This window comes from Aspergillus vadensis, assembly GCF_003184925.1.
Source record: "Aspergillus vadensis CBS 113365 unplaced genomic scaffold BO88scaffold_1, whole genome shotgun sequence".
Lineage (NCBI taxonomy): Eukaryota > Fungi > Ascomycota > Eurotiomycetes > Eurotiales > Aspergillaceae > Aspergillus > Aspergillus vadensis.
In genome coordinates, this window is record NW_020292039.1 from 1,202,395 (window position 1) to 1,219,524 (window position 17,130).

Genomic DNA, 17,130 nt, shown 5'->3' on the forward strand with positions numbered 1-17,130 from the left:
AAAATAAAGACAAATATAATAACAACCCGAACTCATAATGGATGCGTCGTTACTCATTAGATTTGAAACATTGATGTCTGTCTCCCAGTTGCAATCCGTGCCTTTCTTCTCTTTTTGCTTTAACTTCACACAAATCAACTATATCCTACATTTGTTTTGCGTGCTGCATACATTGCATTGCAGCTAGCTAGCTACATCCCAGTTTAGGTAAAGGTAAGTAAACAGGAAAAAGTTGGATGAGTAAGGAATGAAGAAAGATGTAAGGATGGAATAGGAGATAGTAGCAGTCATAAGAAGTTGATGAGAGGAAGAGAAAAGGAACGCATCGCAGACCATAGCCATGACTCCGCCGAGATGTAGATAGGAAGTAGATTGAATGACGTGGGAAAGAAAGATGAAATTTTCAGAGAGAACAAATAATAAAAAGGCTATAAGATAAAGGAAAAAGAGACAACCAGGCCCTCATCCCACACCCGTGCATGCGCCGTGTTATGTATTAGCCAGTCAACCCAGATTTATATACAGTACATGTTTGGAAGTCAATGAGGAATCAGAAGGATGGAAAGGCAATGAAATAGAACAGAAAGGTATTAAATATGCATAATCCCGGGTTCGCCTTTTCGTGGTCGTATGCTGTATGCAATGTGGAACCGGAAAGTGGTTGGTTCCTTTGCATGCTCTATAGGACAGTTCGCGTGGTTTTGATGAGGAAACATGATGTGCAAGAGATGTTGTGTGCTGGTGGTGGTTGTATGTAGTAGGACTTCTATCTTGAAGGTGGATGATTGGAGTGGCCGGAGCCTTCGGTTTTGAATCCGAATGCGGAGGACAAAACCTCCGTCAACGCAAGTCAGGACTGACTCATGATCAGTATGGAGGATATGCATTATATTTCCGATTCTTCCCAGGCTTCCAGTGCGCTGCTTACTTGCGGAAACTCTCAACTCCCAGCGTTGGTGTTTCAACCATGCGATCGCAGGGCACGCCTTCGTCTCGTCTCCGGGCGAAGAAGCTATCACATTCGGATACAATTTGCGCCCACTCCGCAAGAGCCCTTCCTGCGTATTTACTGGCTGCGAGTTTGTCATTCATCGCAAGACTGATATCAATATCATTGGACTGCTTTTCTGACTCTGTGGTGTCGTCTGTTCGGGCGTCTTGTTCGTCTGATTCGGGTGCACCTTGAGGGTCATAACTCTCATCGTCGTCTTCTCCCTCCGCCGCCGAAACGTATTCGGATAACGTCTCACAATCATCCCGCTTATTCAGAGATTTTCGGAGCTGCAAGTGCAGCTGCGACCCCACGGGAAGACAGGGAGTGTAGAGACGCTTGTTCTTGCTAGGCCATTGAGGCCGATCCATCCACTCTAGCGAGAATTTGAACGAGTAGGGCTGATGTGCAGTCTTGGGCCGACTCAGCTCCCCAGATTTGTTCTGGGGCTGCCATTGACCGTCCAAGCCTTTGTCTGCTGACGCCATATTTTCAGAGCTCGCAGAATCTGACTCGTCAGAGCTGCTAGAAGACGACGCCTCACCAATAGACTTTGAGCTAGAAGAACCGCCAAACATGGCTTTAAGGATACTCCATTTCCGTTTAGGTGCGGGTTGGGGGTCCATTGATTCCGCTTTCGCAGAAGTATTGCTACTGGAGAAAGCGGACGTTTTCTCCGCTGGAGCCGGAGGAACAACACGATCGAATGATACGAAGAAGTTCGATGGCGACAGCTGATTATCACACCTGATAATGATAATCCTCCGGCCTGGTGCCGGCGTGCACGGTGCAGAAGAAAGCGGTGTGGTGAGTTCTTCATCGGCTTTGGCCTGGAAAGCAAGGTAGTATTTCCAAGTGCGCTGAAGCCGGTCCCATAGCGTCTCGTAGATCGCAGTGTCAAGAGATGTGGGCTCATCGCTAAACCTCCCCAGTCTCCAACACAACAGACGATGAAAGTAAGCGCGGACCATTGGACTCCAGTGACTGAAGTAGTGGTAGAAAATGGACTCTTCTAGGAGAAATTTCAAGCACAGATCAGCTTTCCTTTCCTCTGAAGCAGTCCATGTGGTCCAGATAGCAAAGAGAAACGAGAACACCCGAACTTCAGTGAGAGAATTGTGACTTTGCATCATTTGACGACAGACTTTCAGCCAGAAATTCCAGTCGAACAAGTCATTCTCAATGGAATGAGAATATCGTATGATAATGGGAATAACCTCCTCCACAAAATCACACAGTAGGAAACAAGCATTATGGTCGAACAGCGATGTCCTCTCCGCAGCTGCTCTCATGATGGTACAAAATGATTCGGCATACAGCAGTCTTGCTTGGTTCGGCTCAAGCGAAGATTCCGAGAGAAAATCCCGAAGCAGAATAATCAAGCGATTTTCAGCCATCAAACGATGACTATTCGCTGCCCCTAAGGGAAGAGCCGAGACAGCCGCATCGGTTCCTTCTATAAAATCATCAAATGTGACCGCGGCAGCCGTGTGATTGGTTTCCTGCATTTGCGGAACCGATTGCTTGTAAAGGGTGTCCTCAAGAACAACCAGGAGCTGCGAGTGAATCGGCAGCAAGCCTGGTGCTAGGATCCGCTTCTGCTTGTCAAGATCTGGCGGCAGAGCATCGGCGTACAGTACGTGGATGTACTTGACAAAAACGAAAAAGAGATCGGTATCCCGGCCACTCCATCGCGAAACCCACGGGCTCTGCCAAGGGATCTGAACAGTGCTCAAAGGTACGTCAGGCTTCTGGCGAAGGTATCGCACCAGAGCCGTATGGGCGTGAAAAGCAAGCGTCCGTAAGGCTGCCGGGAAGTTTAGAGCAAGGTCCTGGGTTAACGCTTTCGTGCCGCTACCTTTGTCGAGATTTGACTGGGAAAGTACGCGCCGGAAGATGCTGGGAGGTGTATTCCATAGCCGCACAAGGATGTCGGCGACGCCAGGACAGAAGAAAAATGCATAGGCACAGGCCTTGCCACAGAATGCAACTAAGCTGGCGGGCGCATGTCGCATGGACATTCTTTCAACCACAAACGACATCTGCGACAATAAATTTTGCGTGAAGATATTCCTTATGTTGTGATGAATAGACTCAAGGAGAAAATCGGAGCCTGACGAGCCATCCGAACTCTCCGATATAGAAGTTGACGCATGCTTGAGAGGCTTTGGGAAATTGCTGTTCGACGGTGGAAGAGGGAAAGGAACCCTCCATTCGGGTCGAGTCATAATGCCGACAATTGCTTCCAAGTATACAGGCCTGTCCGTGCCGGATATGGACTGATTGTTCTTGCCGTTGAGCATCTCTAATAGCCCTGTCCACCACTTGTTGAGTATGTTAACCCGGCGATCTAGGTCTTCGGGCCTTAGATGTTTATAGGATTGATGCGACGGGCTTCGGTTCAAGAACGGCAACAGCGCGGACCGGACGACGTTGGCTTTCAAAGCGCTGGACTTAGCCTGAAACCTATATGAAGACTAAGTCAACCAATGTACGCATATATGCAAGCTCCTTGAGGACTCACTTCTGGAAGTCAGCCTCGAGGCCCCGGAAAACACCCCAGAGCTCATCCTTTTTCCGCGGCACGTCCACTGCTCCGGCGGGATTCGTAGTTGCCGGTGCTTTAGGCACCGGAGGTAGGACCGGCGTTGAGACATTAAGGGTTGCGGTGAGTTTTTCTAGCGAATTCTTGGCCACTAGTGATTGAGGTGAAGAACTACTGGGAGTACTGGGACTATCTGCTCGACTTTGCGTCACAACCGCGACCATCGGACGTCGCGGTCGTTTCTGTAGGATTGTCCGCCTGCGGGCGGGGGCAGTAGGCTCAGTTTCTGCACTTCCAGAATCTGCTTGGCCGTTCACCTTAGGTGGAGTTGTCGGGGGATTTAGGGTTTGTTCCTCTGTACGTAGAGAACGGAGCCGGGAGCTTTTCCCAGAAGGCGGGGAGCTTGACATCCAGGGTTTCCGAGCCAAACTGACCAGCCTGCCGGACATAGAACGGGCTTTGGAGGGGCGAGCAACGGGCGACGGTGCCCTCGTTTCCGGAACCTCGGCAGGAGGAACTGAGGTTTCTGGGCCAGCAGGATCCGACACATCCTCTGTCGATACGGTAAAGCGAGAAACAGCGATAGTTGGTTTGTTCTTAGACCGAAGCGAGGTCCGTCGTAAGATGTCTTTGCCAGCAGCCACATCCTCTTTTGACGGCGACTCCGTCTGAACAGGATGGTTTAAGTCGGAGAACGTCCTCCGCAGACCAGGCCGGCCGGCCTCGGTGGCCGCTAGGTCCGGAAGGTGGTTGTAACTAGCGGCATGGGTCAAATGGACGTGATCGTCATCGAGATGAGGGGCTGCGAGCTCTGGAGAGGAAGAAGACATGGTCAAGAATAGCCAATCTTGGCTATAGATCCACGCAGAGGAAGAGCCCTAGCGAGGTGTACATCTCCTCCAGCCGCAGAAGGCTGGGCAATATACTATCACTCAAACGGGCGTAGGGGAGACCAGCTCCTCCATATACAACGAAAGCCACTCCCAAAGAGATCAAACCATATGCGGGTCGTTCTATTCCAGTAGCATTGAATCGTTCCGGTCACCGATGCGGAGAAAGACGAGGGAAGGCGACAAGGAAGGGAGGCTTGGAATGATGGCGGTGCAGGCAGGCAGGCAGGCAGAGGAAGGGCAAGCGACCGCGGCGAGCGAATACGGCAATTATCGACGAAGCTCGGGATAGGACTGGCTCCGAAAAGCTAAACCGGGAACCTTTAACGACGACGCACGGCGAACTAGGGACTGAATGTTAGCCAATGCTGGGCAGGAGAAAATGAAGAGCGAGCGGTTGATCGACGGACGGGCAGAATTCCGGCGTGAATACGAAGTATAGCGGAGTAACGATCGTAAGGTTGAACGAGGGGCAGGTTGGAAAGCCGGCAGGGGGGGCGGCAAGAGATAGAGGTAGGAGATTGCAGCAGAGCTAAGACTTGCTTGCTCCTTTTCTTGTTCTTTATATGGGTCCCAGGGAAGTGATAGAGCGAAGGAATAATGGGGAGTGAACAGAACAAGCAAACGAATGTCGGGATCAACGAGGGAAGGGGAGCGGAGCAGGAACTGAGCGGAATAGATAGAGTAAGGAAAGGGGAGAAAGGAGCCGCAAGAAGAGGAGATGGGGATGAACAAGCCAGCGAGAGCCAGCGACGGCCAAAGAAAGAGAAACAGAGAGACAGAGGGGAGAGGGAGAGAGAAAGAGGAGATGACGAGCAGGCCGAATGGGGCAAAGCAGATGAACTGACCGGTTTCGATAATACTTTCCACTTCCTATTACATACAAGCCAGCCCACTTGTTCTTCTTCTCCTGGTGGCTTCTCTCCTCTCTAACCCTTGATTTAGCCCTTCAGGAACCCGGGCAGATGGGGCTGTACTCAAGACTGGAGCAGTCCCCCGTGAAGCTTGGCCTCCAACGATGGAGGGTATAATGATCTCACCAAGTGGTTATTTTCTTTCTTAAAAACGACGACGACGACAATGATGACGGGGGAGGGAACAGTGACCTTGCGGGCGCGGAAAAGTAGAAGACGAGAAGGAGGACTGAATGGGACTCCTTCCACGTTTAAGATTGAGAAAGAAAAGAAAGCTGTCCTATCCTAAAGGTTCCAGGCAATTTGCCCAAGTAGGCGGTCGCTTAGGATTTCTTTCTTTTACTATTTCTTTTTTACTATTTTTTATTTTATTTTCTTATTTTCCATCTGCCTGCTTGTCTGGATTTTATGGCTTGATGATGTACCCCGTCCACGCATGGAGGCGCCAGAAGGTAAGTAAGCAAGTACACACCGTCTGGCTTGCGCTTGGGCGGTATTGTCTCTTACAGTAAGTACCGGGTATGTATGTAACCATCTATTTGATTACAATACCGCAGAGCCCTTGTCGGAATTCGAGCGATCCGAACACCAGAACTCGCCCAGAATGAAACTCCATTGTCCGTCTAGAGATGAAATTGGGACGAGGATGATGATGCTCATATGATGATATTGAGGGGAAATTAAAGCCTGGATTTGGTATTTGTCCCCTTTATCGTCCCCCTTCCTTTCCTACTGTATACCTCACAAAACGTTGAGCCCGTCCGGGTGCGTCCCTGGTGCTTAAGCCTCGTAACCTATTAATACATGGAGAAGGGGGGAGAGGAGTTTGCCCCATGCAAGGCTGTGAAGAGAATTCAATAATCGCGTCATGACGAAATCATTCTCCAAGCTGAAATTTTTTTTACTATGAATAACCCACACTGTCTTAGTAGTCCTGGACTTGCGTAGATTTAGATGTAGGTGCTATGGTAACAAAAGGGTTGAGAAGAAGGATGGATCAGATCATTGCGACTATTGATGGAAGTAAACTGTATTTGTGAGCGGTACCATACTTTACTATCCGTACTTACCTTTTAAATATCTATCTAGTAATCTAGTTACCCATCCAATCTCGCTCAGCTCCCGGCTCCGATCCATTTTGAGGCTGCATGCACGTCCAACAGCAGCTTGCAGGAACAGGTTGGGTACGCAGTAGAGTTTTCGATCCTCGTCCGGGCTCCCGAGTTGGGCAATGTGAAGCGTCTGTGGGAACGGTTGTGCTGACTCGTCCGAGGGGCGCAGTGGAGGGGAACATTCTCCCGTGTTATTATTAGTAGTACTTAGTAGTGACATGATGGAAGTTATCTATTTCGTACAGGAGGAGGGCTGGGATCTTGGCAGGACCCTGATATTAGTCCCTATTTGGTTGCCGTATGGGGTAATTGTGAAACATTGTGAGTAAAGCCGCGCGCAAACTTGACTTGGCATAGGGAAATGGTTAGTCAGGCTGAGGCTGGTAAAGGAGTCAAGTAGTGTCAACTACTTAGTAGGAAGCGCTTCAGTGCTCTTATCAAGTACTAGAGTTGCTTGCTACTTATCAGTCGGGGCGTGAGTTAGATGATCAAAGTGTGGTGTGGTTGTTCCATCACACTTCTGCCCCTGCTTTGTAAGGAAAAAAGTAAAGGTATCTCTGGGTGACTTGGCCTTTCACCGTCCGCGCCGTAACTTACCATTCATTGTTTGTTTGGTACCACCGAATATACTTGGATCGGATCGGATCCTCACCAGTACCACCGCAACTGGAAAACCTTCCCTCCAGCATCCTCCTCCTCCTCTTGGATTACTAGTCAGGTCGCTAATCAAATCTTAATTAAGTGGGTTTACATTATCAACCATAAGACAGATGTGAATTCCTGCCAATTCAATCCTCCGAAAGGAATGTTGTACAGTTATAAGCGGTCCACCTGGAGACTCCCGCTCTCATTCCATTTGACCAACGTCATCCTGTTGATAACAGGGGGATGAAGTGGCTCAGCCAGCCATTTCATGCCTGCCACCGTTTCCTGGTCTTCTTGTCAAAAGATTCCTGGAGTATGAGATCCTAAATTGGCTGACAGGCCCATCGATCGCTCCATCATTCCACAGATCGATGCTGCAAGTATGGACGTGTTAGCCCCATAATGTTGAAAGCAAACCGATTGCAACAACCCTCATAGTGTGTTGGGTGTTGTAGGCAGACAGACAGACAGATGGATCGAGACAGATTAATGTTTCATTCTTTCAGTCAAAGGCCTGGGTTTCTGATGGTCTAGCGGTCTGCGAAAGCAATCCTGGCTGGAGCTGTCATATCTCACGCTTCAAACCCACTGTACAGTAGAACAACTAACGCTAAATCCCCTGCATCCTCTTCGAATCGACAGATCTTACCAACACACTACTAACAACGATGATTCGTATTGCATGTTGTTTTTAGCCCGATGAAGAAGGACACGTTATGATCGTCTCTTAGCCCGAAGTAAGGTAGATGCAGTTGCATACCCTTGAGAAGATCCAAAGATGTCCTGCCCTTCCGGTCACCGGCGCCCATGTGCACTTGACCATACCCGAAATGTACCAGATGTATTCACAACTTTCACACGTCGCACACCAGGGTCATCATTGCAGGAGGCGAATTCCAATTTGTCTGGCTGTATCATGTCCCGCTGTACTCCGGACAGCGTTTCCAAATGGCGTGCTGGGATCAATCTCCCACTTTATCAATCAGAAGAGGAGGTTCGGACGGTCGGATATATCAAACCCGCCCGCGCTACGGTCGCCTGAGGCCAATTTCTGCGCTCGGGGTACCCGCTTTGGCCAAACGTTGAGTACTACTTGCTACGAAGTACTCCTCTCACTCCCTTTCTTTAATAACCTCCCGGCCGGGTTATGTTCCGAAGGGATGCAAAACATACTTGACTAGAAGAGCTTGATGGCGAGAAAAGAAAAGAAAGTTCATGTGCTCAAAGTAGGTTTAATTTACAGAAGTTACTCCAGGACTCGAACAGCGGAGGATATCACATTAAGTCCATCCCATTGTCTATAAGCCCCGACTCTCCCTGATCGTTGTTGGTGAAACAACAGATACCTAGTGAGCAGCGTGGGCCTCCTCCTCGGGTTCCTCCTCGAACCAGCTCTCCTCAACGGGAGCAGCCTCACCAGCGGCGGCCTGGCCCTCAACCTCGACCTCCTGGCTCTCGTAGGACTTCAGCTCATTGGCGAGGTTGGCCTCCTCGGGGGACTGGGGAGCAGCGGGAGGAGAGAACTTCTGGACGTGAGCGTCGGCGTCACCGGCCTTGACGGGAGTGGGCTTGTAGGCACGGAGTTCGCGGAGGTAGAGCTCCTGGACAGGGTCGGCTGCAAGACGTTAGAAACCGTAAATGCCTCATATGCACGGCTAATTTGCCCTATCCGAGTAAACATTCTCGATGGGAATCGATTGCACATAGTATGATAGAGGGTCACATACCCTGACGGACAGCCGAGGTCAGGAAAGTGCGGCGAGAAACAGAAACCTGTTGCCGAGAGACGCGGGAGAAGAGAGAGCGCTACCGAACAGGGTCAGTCACCATGTTACCCGGTTGAGTTGGGGGGTATATCGTAGGTGTATCGTGATCTTACCGACGCTCTGAGAGTCTGGGACATCATCGCGGCGGGGTGATAGATGAGGGGGGTTGGAGGTAGGTGGGTTTCTGCGAGGAGAGCAAGTGCTGATTGAAGCCGATGTTGGAAGTTCGACGTTTGTTCGGGAGCCTTCGGCTTGGCGGATGACTCAGCAGGGCGGCTGCGAAGTCCAAGTCAGGTGCATCTCCAAGCTGGGTTTGTCCGCTTCGCCCCTCAACCTCAGTTCTTTCGCTTCCTCTTCCTCTTCTCTCTTCCCTCTCGTCGTTCTTTGTTTCCCCTCCCCTCTTAACCTCCCGGCCACCTCTTCCGCAAGGCCTTCCTTGTCTGCTCTGCGACACTTTTTCGTGATACAATCCTCACGGAGAGACCTTGACTGGTTCCATCGCGGTCGGGCAAGTTTGGCTTCGAGGTTTCGGGGATTACGCTGGAGAAGGTGATCACCGAGTACTTCAGTGCTTTACTCTGGGAACTTTGGCAGGACCAAGAGTCCTTCACCTGCCCGGAAAGGTAAAGCGCTAGCTCATAGAACCTGATCCCCTCCTTGAGGAGAAAACTGCATGTCGGTGACTACCGGTAGACCTTCACCGTTGTCATTCATCATGTAGTTTTTACTCGGGAATCTCCTGCATCGTCTCCCATTGGAGTTGTTGTTCAGATATGCTTGGGGCATTCAGGCTAACATTAGTACAAAGGCAGTGACGTGGAGACGTACTTGCAAATCAGTCTGAGCGATTTGCGCCGCTGCTGTCCCATCCTTTCTCGCCGCTATACTGTGAGCACGCCGATTCATAAAGTCTCTCCAACAGACTTTGGACGCAAGCCTTACCTTGCCATTCGAAGGCCGTTGCATCCGCAGCTCCGAGTTTCTCGACCACTTTCCAAAAAACGATACATCCAAGCTTCGCCACACTGCCTCTAAATATGGCTGCCGTTTCCCCTGCTGCCGCTAGGGCCGAGCCAGGCCAATGGAAGAAGAACCTTTCAGCCCACGTCATTTGCCCCGAGTGCAAAGAAGTGCCCCCGAATCTGGAGTTTCCTGGTTCCCATGAAACTGTTTGCGGCTCATGTGGACTGGTCCTCGCTGATCGGGAAATTGACATGCACTCTGAATGGCGTACATTCTCCAATGACGATCAGAACAACGACGACCCTTCTCGTGTTGGAGACGCTATGAACCCGCTTCTCAACGGTGATCAGCTGGAGACCCAGATTGCTAGTGGTGGGTCGGGCCGCGTTCGCGACCTTTACCGGGCTCAGAACAAGCAGTCAAGTGAAAAGGCAAACAAGGCTCTTCTGGCAGCCTACAAGGAGATCGGTGCTCTCTGCGATGGTTTCAACATCCAGAAAAACGTGGCAGACACAGCGAAGTACCTCTTCAAAATTGTGGACGATGCCAAGGCTTTCAAGGGAAAGTCTCAGGATGTGATCATTGCAGGCTGTATTTTTATCGCCTGTCGCCAGTGCAAGGTGCCACGTACCTTCACTGAGATCTTCGCGGTGACCAAGGTTACGAGGAAAGAAATTGGGCGTATTTACAAGGCTTTGGAGAAATTCTTCACTGCGCAGAACCTCGAGCGGATCAATGCTGTGGTCTCCAGCGGAGGTGTACCTGATCCCAACGACACATACACCGCCACGACTTCCACCAAGCCTAGTGACCTTTGCAACCGTTTCTGTAACCTGTTGGATCTGCCCTTCCAGGTTACCAGCGTTTCCTCTGCTCTATCCGATCGCGTGACAACGATGGGAGATTTGGCTGGACGTTCTCCCCTGTCCATTGTGGCGGCATGCATCTACATGGCTTCGTACCTAATGGGACATGGCAAGAGCGCCAAGGAGATATCTCAGGTGGCCCATGTCAGCGATGGTACGATCCGCGGTGCTTACAAGCAGCTATACGCTGAAAGAGAGCGCCTAATCGATCCTGAGTGGATCAAAGATGGGAAGGGTGACTTGAAGAACCTGCCTAATAGTTAAATGGGCTAGACCTTGCCCTTTTCAGGCAGTTTGACCACTCGACGTTCTGCCGGAATAGCTGCTCGTGCTTCACATCCAGCGCCCTAGTCAAACCTCGCTACTAGCTACTGAGAGTAAACATGATACCCCAAATCACCTAGAGATATACAAAAAAAGAGAGAAGAACCAAAAACAAAAACACACAGATATATAATTCAAATCCATTTCATACCGTCGCATCACCATATCAAACAAAGAATGGCAATTTGCGAAAAAAGGACCCGGTAGTCTCCCAAACGAACGAGAATGAAATCCAGAAACCAGTCGTTATTTCCAGAACCATCATCATATGCCGTCATATTTCTTTCTATATCACACCATCCATTTGCCAACTTCCAAAAGCAGCCCTGATAACACCCTTTTCTTTTGCTCTTAGTTCCCCGTTGACGTTGAATTTGTCAAACCTTCCCATTGAAGTTTATTCCCTTTGGTCAGTCACTTAGCCTTTCGTTTACTATGTATGTAATTAATCCAGACATATCTAGCTAGCATACATGCCATGCATCATGAATCATTGGTTTTCAATCAACCACACTATCATTACTAGTACTAGTAGTATCTATATAACATTCATACAGTAAATATTAACGTAACCTTGACAACTCTTGCAATTCGCAGAACGTAAAACACCCAACTCCCATATCTCATCTCTGTGGTGATAGTATTATTATAGGAGTGGATCTGATCAGTAAGTTGTAAAGATTGAACTTCGGCCCAAATGAAGGATAAGGATTAGTAGAAAGTATTAGGGGCAGAGTGACCCTCACGCGGGATGTACCAAAGGAGTAAAGTACGATGAATGATACGAATGACACTGCTGGAAGTGGGCACTCAAGCTAAGCTAGCTGACTGGCTGGCTAGCTGTACTTACGTGTTGTCAACTAGCGGTGGTGGTGGTTGTCGTTGTTGTTGCTGCTCTATAGCTACTGCACAGAGGTATGGTAGTACTATGCGTGTATGTGCTATCAAGGGAGTGAAACAAGACGGTGGGGTGCACGAGTGTCTCAAGAAATGAAGGAAAGAGGAAAAAGAAATGAGAAAGCAACATGTAGAATAAGACAACCGTCAATAGTCGGTACTTCACTGGGTCTCGCCAATGTCACCTTCCGATGGCCGTTTGCCGTCTGCAGAGGCGGCTAGGGTTTCGGCGACGTTGTCGACGTCTTGCTCAGGGGATGAAGTCTCTTTGGCAATGGGGACATCCTCCTTGACCACGGGTTCTACAGCGGGGCTTGGCTCAGCCGCACTGTCAGTTGGTATTGAGTGGGCAGCCTCGGTGAATGTAGGCTCGTTGGACTCAGTGACTGTTGTGTCCTTCGGTGAAGCTGAGACTTGCTCTTCCTTCTCCGGCAATGGCTGCGGATCAACAGATTCACCGGCGATATTCTTTGCGATCGCTGGAGCCATAGTTTCGGGCTTGGTTTCGGGAACAGCAGAGTTGGCTTCAGATCCAACGACCAAGTTACCGTCCTCACCAACTTGCCAGACATTCAGCGTCGTGGTAATTCTGACCTCAGGAATAGTGGGTAACCTCGTGCTGGCCTTCTCAACGGCAGGCTTCCTCCGCGCGGGTCCACGGGCGCGGCCCTTCCGAGCATCACTCAGAGGTTGTTTCTCTACGGGGGCAGCTTCTTCCTCTTTCTTCTTCTCCTGAGGCTTGGGAGGGGCCTGCGGGCCAAGCTGCAACCGTGAGTTCAGATCCGACAGGAATCCGGCCTTCAGGGCAGCAATCTTGCTACCGCCAGGACGCGCCGGCACTGCCGGTTTAGGCTTGGGAGCGATATCCTTTGATTCTTCGTGACTTGCTCGAGAAACAGGCTTGGCTGGACGAGCTGGAATCTGAGGCTTGGGTCTATCCGGGATGACTGGAGGTTGACGCTTTTCAGTAGGTGAAGTGACCGGCTTCGTTGATGCATCCACTGCTGGGGCCTGCTGCGGGCGCTTCTGAGGACGTAGTGGGATGCTCGGCTTTGAGGGAACGTCTGGGCTCTTGACCTCTTCCTCTGACGGCTCTATGGTCGTCACTAGTGTATGGCTTTCAGGCGCGTCCTCCCAGATGTCACGGCTGGGAAATCTCTGCTTGGCCACTTCCGGTCGAGCGGGGGGCTTCTCGTCATGCTCTTCGGATTCCAAAATCTGTGTCGCGACCTGATGGGGATCCAAGTGACTCGCGTGGCTTCTACGGAAAGACTCTTGTTCAGGAGTCTCAAACGCCTCCTGCTTGGGGCCCTCCGGGGTAGACACCGTAGCGTGCAGCTGCAGACTGTTAGGCGAATCTTCCCAGATATCCTGGCTAGGGAACCGATGTTTGAGCTCCGGACGCTGCTTGAAGCGCTCTGCAGTTGAGACAGTCTTCTTGCCCTTCGCATCGTCCTCAGGAAACAGGGGCTCATATTCTTCGACATCTTCAAGAGGGGTGTAGACGCCTCCATGCTCTTCGCGCGAGTCATATCGTGTCAAAGCGGGCATGCCACTCTGGACACTAGCAGCCCTGCTGTTAGATCTGCTGTGCGTGGCACTAGGTGTGTGACTTCTGCCTTCATAATCGACACTACCACTCCTTTCGAACGAAGGTGAGACAGCGGGATGCTGGTAGGCCGACTCGGGGCGCACTTCGTCGGCAGCCAATATGGGCTCGTCGTCTTCATTGCCATCAGTAAAGCCGCGGTTGAGCTCTTCCGGATCCGGAGTCTGAGCAAAACCATCGGGATGGTGCAGGTGGTGGTACGGCTCGTCAACATGAATCACTCGAGGTTCTTCTGGCTTCTCAATTGCATCCTTCTCCACAGCATCATCCGGTTGTGCCTGAGACTCTGCGGCTGGTAAGCTTGACTTGCGGAGTGGGGACTCAAACGCCGGACGAGAATCCCGGCGTGACTCGGGAGGTGGCGATGACAAGCGATGCGTATACTCGTCAGAGGCAATGTAGCCAACTTCTTCCTCTGGAGTTCCCGCCACAGCAGGCGAGGTACCTGAAATTTCATTATCAGCACTATTGTTCCGATTCCAAAGGTGTATTATGGGTTAACGTACCAAGTCCAGAACCAGTGACAGCAGAACCTCGAACAATCTTGTTCAGGTCGTCGCTGCTCAAAGCCCAATCTGGTCTAGGCGTGCCAACACCAGGACCATATTGGCCTTGTTCTTCCTTGACGTATTCTTCAGGGTGCTTCTCGTACCACGCTTTTTCGAACTTGTCGTTCGTAGGTACACCGTGCCCATGCAGGCCATAACTTCCGGGTGGCAGAGAGGCCTCACGACCACTACGGGTTCTATTATGACTCCGACCTGGACGTTGCTGTTGGTGCTCCACGATGTATGGACTTGGGGACGGAGCCTGGACATCGCCCGCATTGGGGTACATGGGCACTCTCTGCCCAATCTCCGGAATCCCGTGTTCATCACCGTGGAGTGACTGTCGGCGATCTGCGGAAGCGGTTGAAGACTCGGCGCGTGAGCCACTAGCCCGCGAATGCGATGAGCGAGTGGGCCTTTCGGCATGATCATCATGAAGAGGAGACCCGGCACGGCCCAGACCGGCGGCTGCAGCTTGACGAGAATCTGTACGTGTGACAGCCTGCACCTTGGCCTTGGCACTGGAGGAGGGTAATGATGGTCTTGGCGCATGGAGCTTGAGATCGCTTCCCACGTTGCGTGTTTCCGCGGGGGTCGACTGGTGGGCGTCGGAGGCGTTGCCAACATCCAAGTCTTCGTACTCGATACCCTCTTCACCCAGAGAGGGGATTGTGACACTCGGAGGACGGGGAGGCAGATCGGTCGAGGGGGTACGTTTCACGCCCGAACCATTGGGCAGTTCATTCAAGGGAGAAGGTGCATAGCTATCGCGGTAGGGAGACACTGAGCGCTCAATGCGGTGGGTAGGACGAGGAGGGATCCTAGGCATGTCTGCTGAGGGAGGTGCAAGGCCTTGTTGAGGTGATCTTGACGGTCGGGGAGGGATGGCTGGAGCTGTTTGACTCGACATGATTGTCTGGTTGGTCTGATAAATATGGTTTCGGTATGTGCTGGAAATCAATTCTAACGATCGTCAGTCTCCACGAAGCATTGAACAAGTGTCACATGAGCCTGTTGAATCTCGATGGCGGGGAAGTGATGAGGGTTGGGTTTGAATTGGAGCTAGCACAGGGCAGCTGTGCATACATAGGTTACGGAAACAGGACAGGATGCAGGGGCGCTGGTCAGTCTGGGGGGACGTGCTCCCAGTGGGAAGATAGATGAGAGCACTATCTCAGCTAGTCGAGGAGCTAGCGGAGAAGCTGCAGAAGAGGGCACGAGGCGAACTCTGTGGCAGGGATTGTACATATGTAGCCGGAAGCAGGTCGATAAGATAGGTGCCATGCGAAGCCGCTCACATTCTTTGTTGTCTTGGCTTGTCCAGAAAACTTCTGAAGGCGGATAGGAAGCCGTTCCAAGGGATTTGGAACGATAGAGAAAGGACGATATTTGCAATGACTGATAAGGGACATGGAATTGATTCGCTTACCTGGCAAGGATAACAAGTGTTGACGCAATGATGGAAGGAGGACTCAGCCCGAGCTCTAGAATGGGGGGGAGGAACGGGGTGGGGAAAGTCAATTCTGGGAGTATTCAACAGATGAATATGAATATGATGCTGAGACAAGATGGAAATATACGAGAGAATGTGTCCGAGCGAGGGGGAATGAGGAGAACAGTGAAGGAGTAGAAACAGTAGCAGGTAGGAGGAGGAGGAGTAGCAGCTTGGCAGCAGGAGACGGTCAGGCCTGCAAGATAACTAGTCTACTAAGTAACTATGGGGATGATGTATGACTCTTGATTCCCGCAAAGTGGCCGTAACAGCCAGACTAACCGCTTTCTTCCTGCCACGGCCCACCGCCCCGTCGCGTGACGTGCTCTGACGGCATAATACCGCTCCTGTCCCCTCTTGCAAACCGTATGGTAACCGTATCTGGGCTGTGAACCAACCGGCGCTGTTTGTTGCAATTACATAGTCTTGTTGAGGCGGTGGCAGAGGACCCCGCTAGGATCAGGAGTCATTTTTAGGTTTCCCATTTTTTCTTTCTGTATCACCGTGTATCATTCCTCTCTCGTTTTCAAGACACGTTCCACTAGACCCTTTAGCAAAGGATGTTCACGATAACGGTAATCGGTTCAGACAAATACAAAGTAGTAATAGTAGTAGCTAGACAGATGGAGAAGACCACATACCAACTGTTCATAGTTCCTCAGGCATCATCGTTCAGCTGACGACAATCCACCAATAATACTAGGTTAACAACAAATCCCCAAGACCCTCAACTGAGACTTGCCCTATGCATGAATGACAGTAATGGATAGGTATGATTTGGTGATGGTTTTTTTTACTTTTTACCCTTTTTTACTGCATTGCATCATTTGAGGCATTTTCCCCTCTTAGTCTGCTCTTGGAAGGTTTGGACATAATGCATACCAAAAGTCTAGACACCTACTAGGTACCCCAGTAACATCGACGATAACACGTTAGCGCTTCGTGATACTACGAATTAGCATCTATGAAAAGGTCAGCTCAGATCCCAAAGGCAAGGCTGTCGCCCCCCGCCTTGCACGACGCAGAAACTCGGTATCAATTTGGCGGACTACGGGTTGATGATCGGTGGCCGATCCATTCTTGAAAACTCCCCGTTTGCTCTAAGAATAGGAGAAATTAAATCCCTCCCCTATTTTTTGCGCTACTTGGTAAATAGATACGATGAATGGTGCGGGGGGAAACATTCTATTACTGGTAAGAACACACACTTGTCCATGGTGAATCCCCCCCTCCGCTGCGTCAGGGACCACTTCCCTCCCCCCTCCCCTTTCATGTTGGGAAAATGAGTCGGGCTAGACCATGGTCCAGATGTAGTCTCAGCCACAGCGCCACGAAGGGGGTATTTTCCCCCCATTGCTACTGTTGTATAGTGCAGAGATCTGTCAATGGGCAATATTTCCAAGACACCGAGTGACGGAGAATACTACCAGATTAGCGATGCAAATCATGTTATTTGTACAATATGTTCACTCCGATGCATTATTTTATCCCTCTTTCTACATTGCAAATACTTCAGTGTGGCGGTGCAGATTGCTTCCCGTACTGATTTACTGGTGCAGCCTTCCGTG

The 17,130-nt window shown here is 50.7% G+C and overlaps 4 protein-coding genes across 4 annotated transcripts; 1 reads left to right on the forward strand and 3 right to left on the reverse strand.

Annotated features, from left to right (window-relative positions):
* Nucleotides 1-633: 633 nt before the first annotated feature.
* Nucleotides 634-4,717, reverse strand: BO88DRAFT_11531 (DUF1765 domain-containing protein). Its single transcript, XM_025701302.1, has 2 exons — nt 3,516-4,717; nt 634-3,457 (listed from the first exon to the last, which is right to left on the reverse strand). Exons 1-2 carry the CDS (start codon nt 4,364-4,366, stop codon nt 925-927), a joined length of 3,384 nt encoding a protein of 1,127 aa, XP_025568237.1. The 5' UTR covers nt 4,367-4,717; the 3' UTR covers nt 634-924.
* A 3,726-nt stretch (nt 4,718-8,443) lies between these two features.
* Nucleotides 8,444-9,000, reverse strand: BO88DRAFT_409804 (ATP synthase subunit H; the record flags this gene model as incomplete). Its single annotated transcript, XM_025707974.1, has 3 exons — nt 8,444-8,712; nt 8,825-8,903; nt 8,977-9,000. 3 exons carry the CDS (start codon nt 8,998-9,000, stop codon nt 8,444-8,446), a joined length of 372 nt encoding a protein of 123 aa, XP_025568238.1.
* A 613-nt stretch (nt 9,001-9,613) lies between these two features.
* On the forward strand, nt 9,614-11,375 carry BO88DRAFT_11603 (transcription factor SUA7). The gene has a single exon (XM_025701311.1). It carries the CDS (start codon nt 9,901-9,903, stop codon nt 10,954-10,956), a length of 1,056 nt encoding a protein of 351 aa, XP_025568239.1. The 5' UTR covers nt 9,614-9,900; the 3' UTR covers nt 10,957-11,375.
* Nucleotides 11,376-12,042: 667 nt separating this feature from the next.
* Nucleotides 12,043-15,427, reverse strand: BO88DRAFT_11676 (Aim21 family protein). The gene is made up of 3 exons (XM_025701317.1): nt 15,369-15,427; nt 14,029-15,020; nt 12,043-13,967 (listed from the first exon to the last, which is right to left on the reverse strand). The coding sequence occupies exons 2-3, from the start codon at nt 14,978-14,980 to the stop codon at nt 12,076-12,078; spliced, it is 2,844 nt and encodes a 947-aa protein (XP_025568240.1). The 5' UTR covers nt 14,981-15,020; nt 15,369-15,427; the 3' UTR covers nt 12,043-12,075.
* Between the last annotated feature and the right edge of the window lie 1,703 nt (nt 15,428-17,130).

Coding starts and splice junctions, on each gene's coding strand:
- BO88DRAFT_11531 (XM_025701302.1), bottom strand. CDS start 4,366: ATGTCTTCTTCCTCTCCAGAGCTCGCAGCCCCTCATCTCGATGACGAT. Junction 3,458..3,515: donor CTCGAGGCTGACTTCCAGAA/GTGAGTCCTCAA, acceptor GTCTTCATATAG/GTTTCAGGCTAAGTCCAGCG.
- BO88DRAFT_11603 (XM_025701311.1), top strand. CDS start 9,901: ATGGCTGCCGTTTCCCCTGCTGCCGCTAGGGCCGAGCCAGGCCAATGG.
- BO88DRAFT_11676 (XM_025701317.1), bottom strand. CDS start 14,980: ATGTCGAGTCAAACAGCTCCAGCCATCCCTCCCCGACCGTCAAGATCA. Junction 13,968..14,028: donor TGTCACTGGTTCTGGACTTG/GTACGTTAACCC, acceptor ATGAAATTTCAG/GTACCTCGCCTGCTGTGGCG.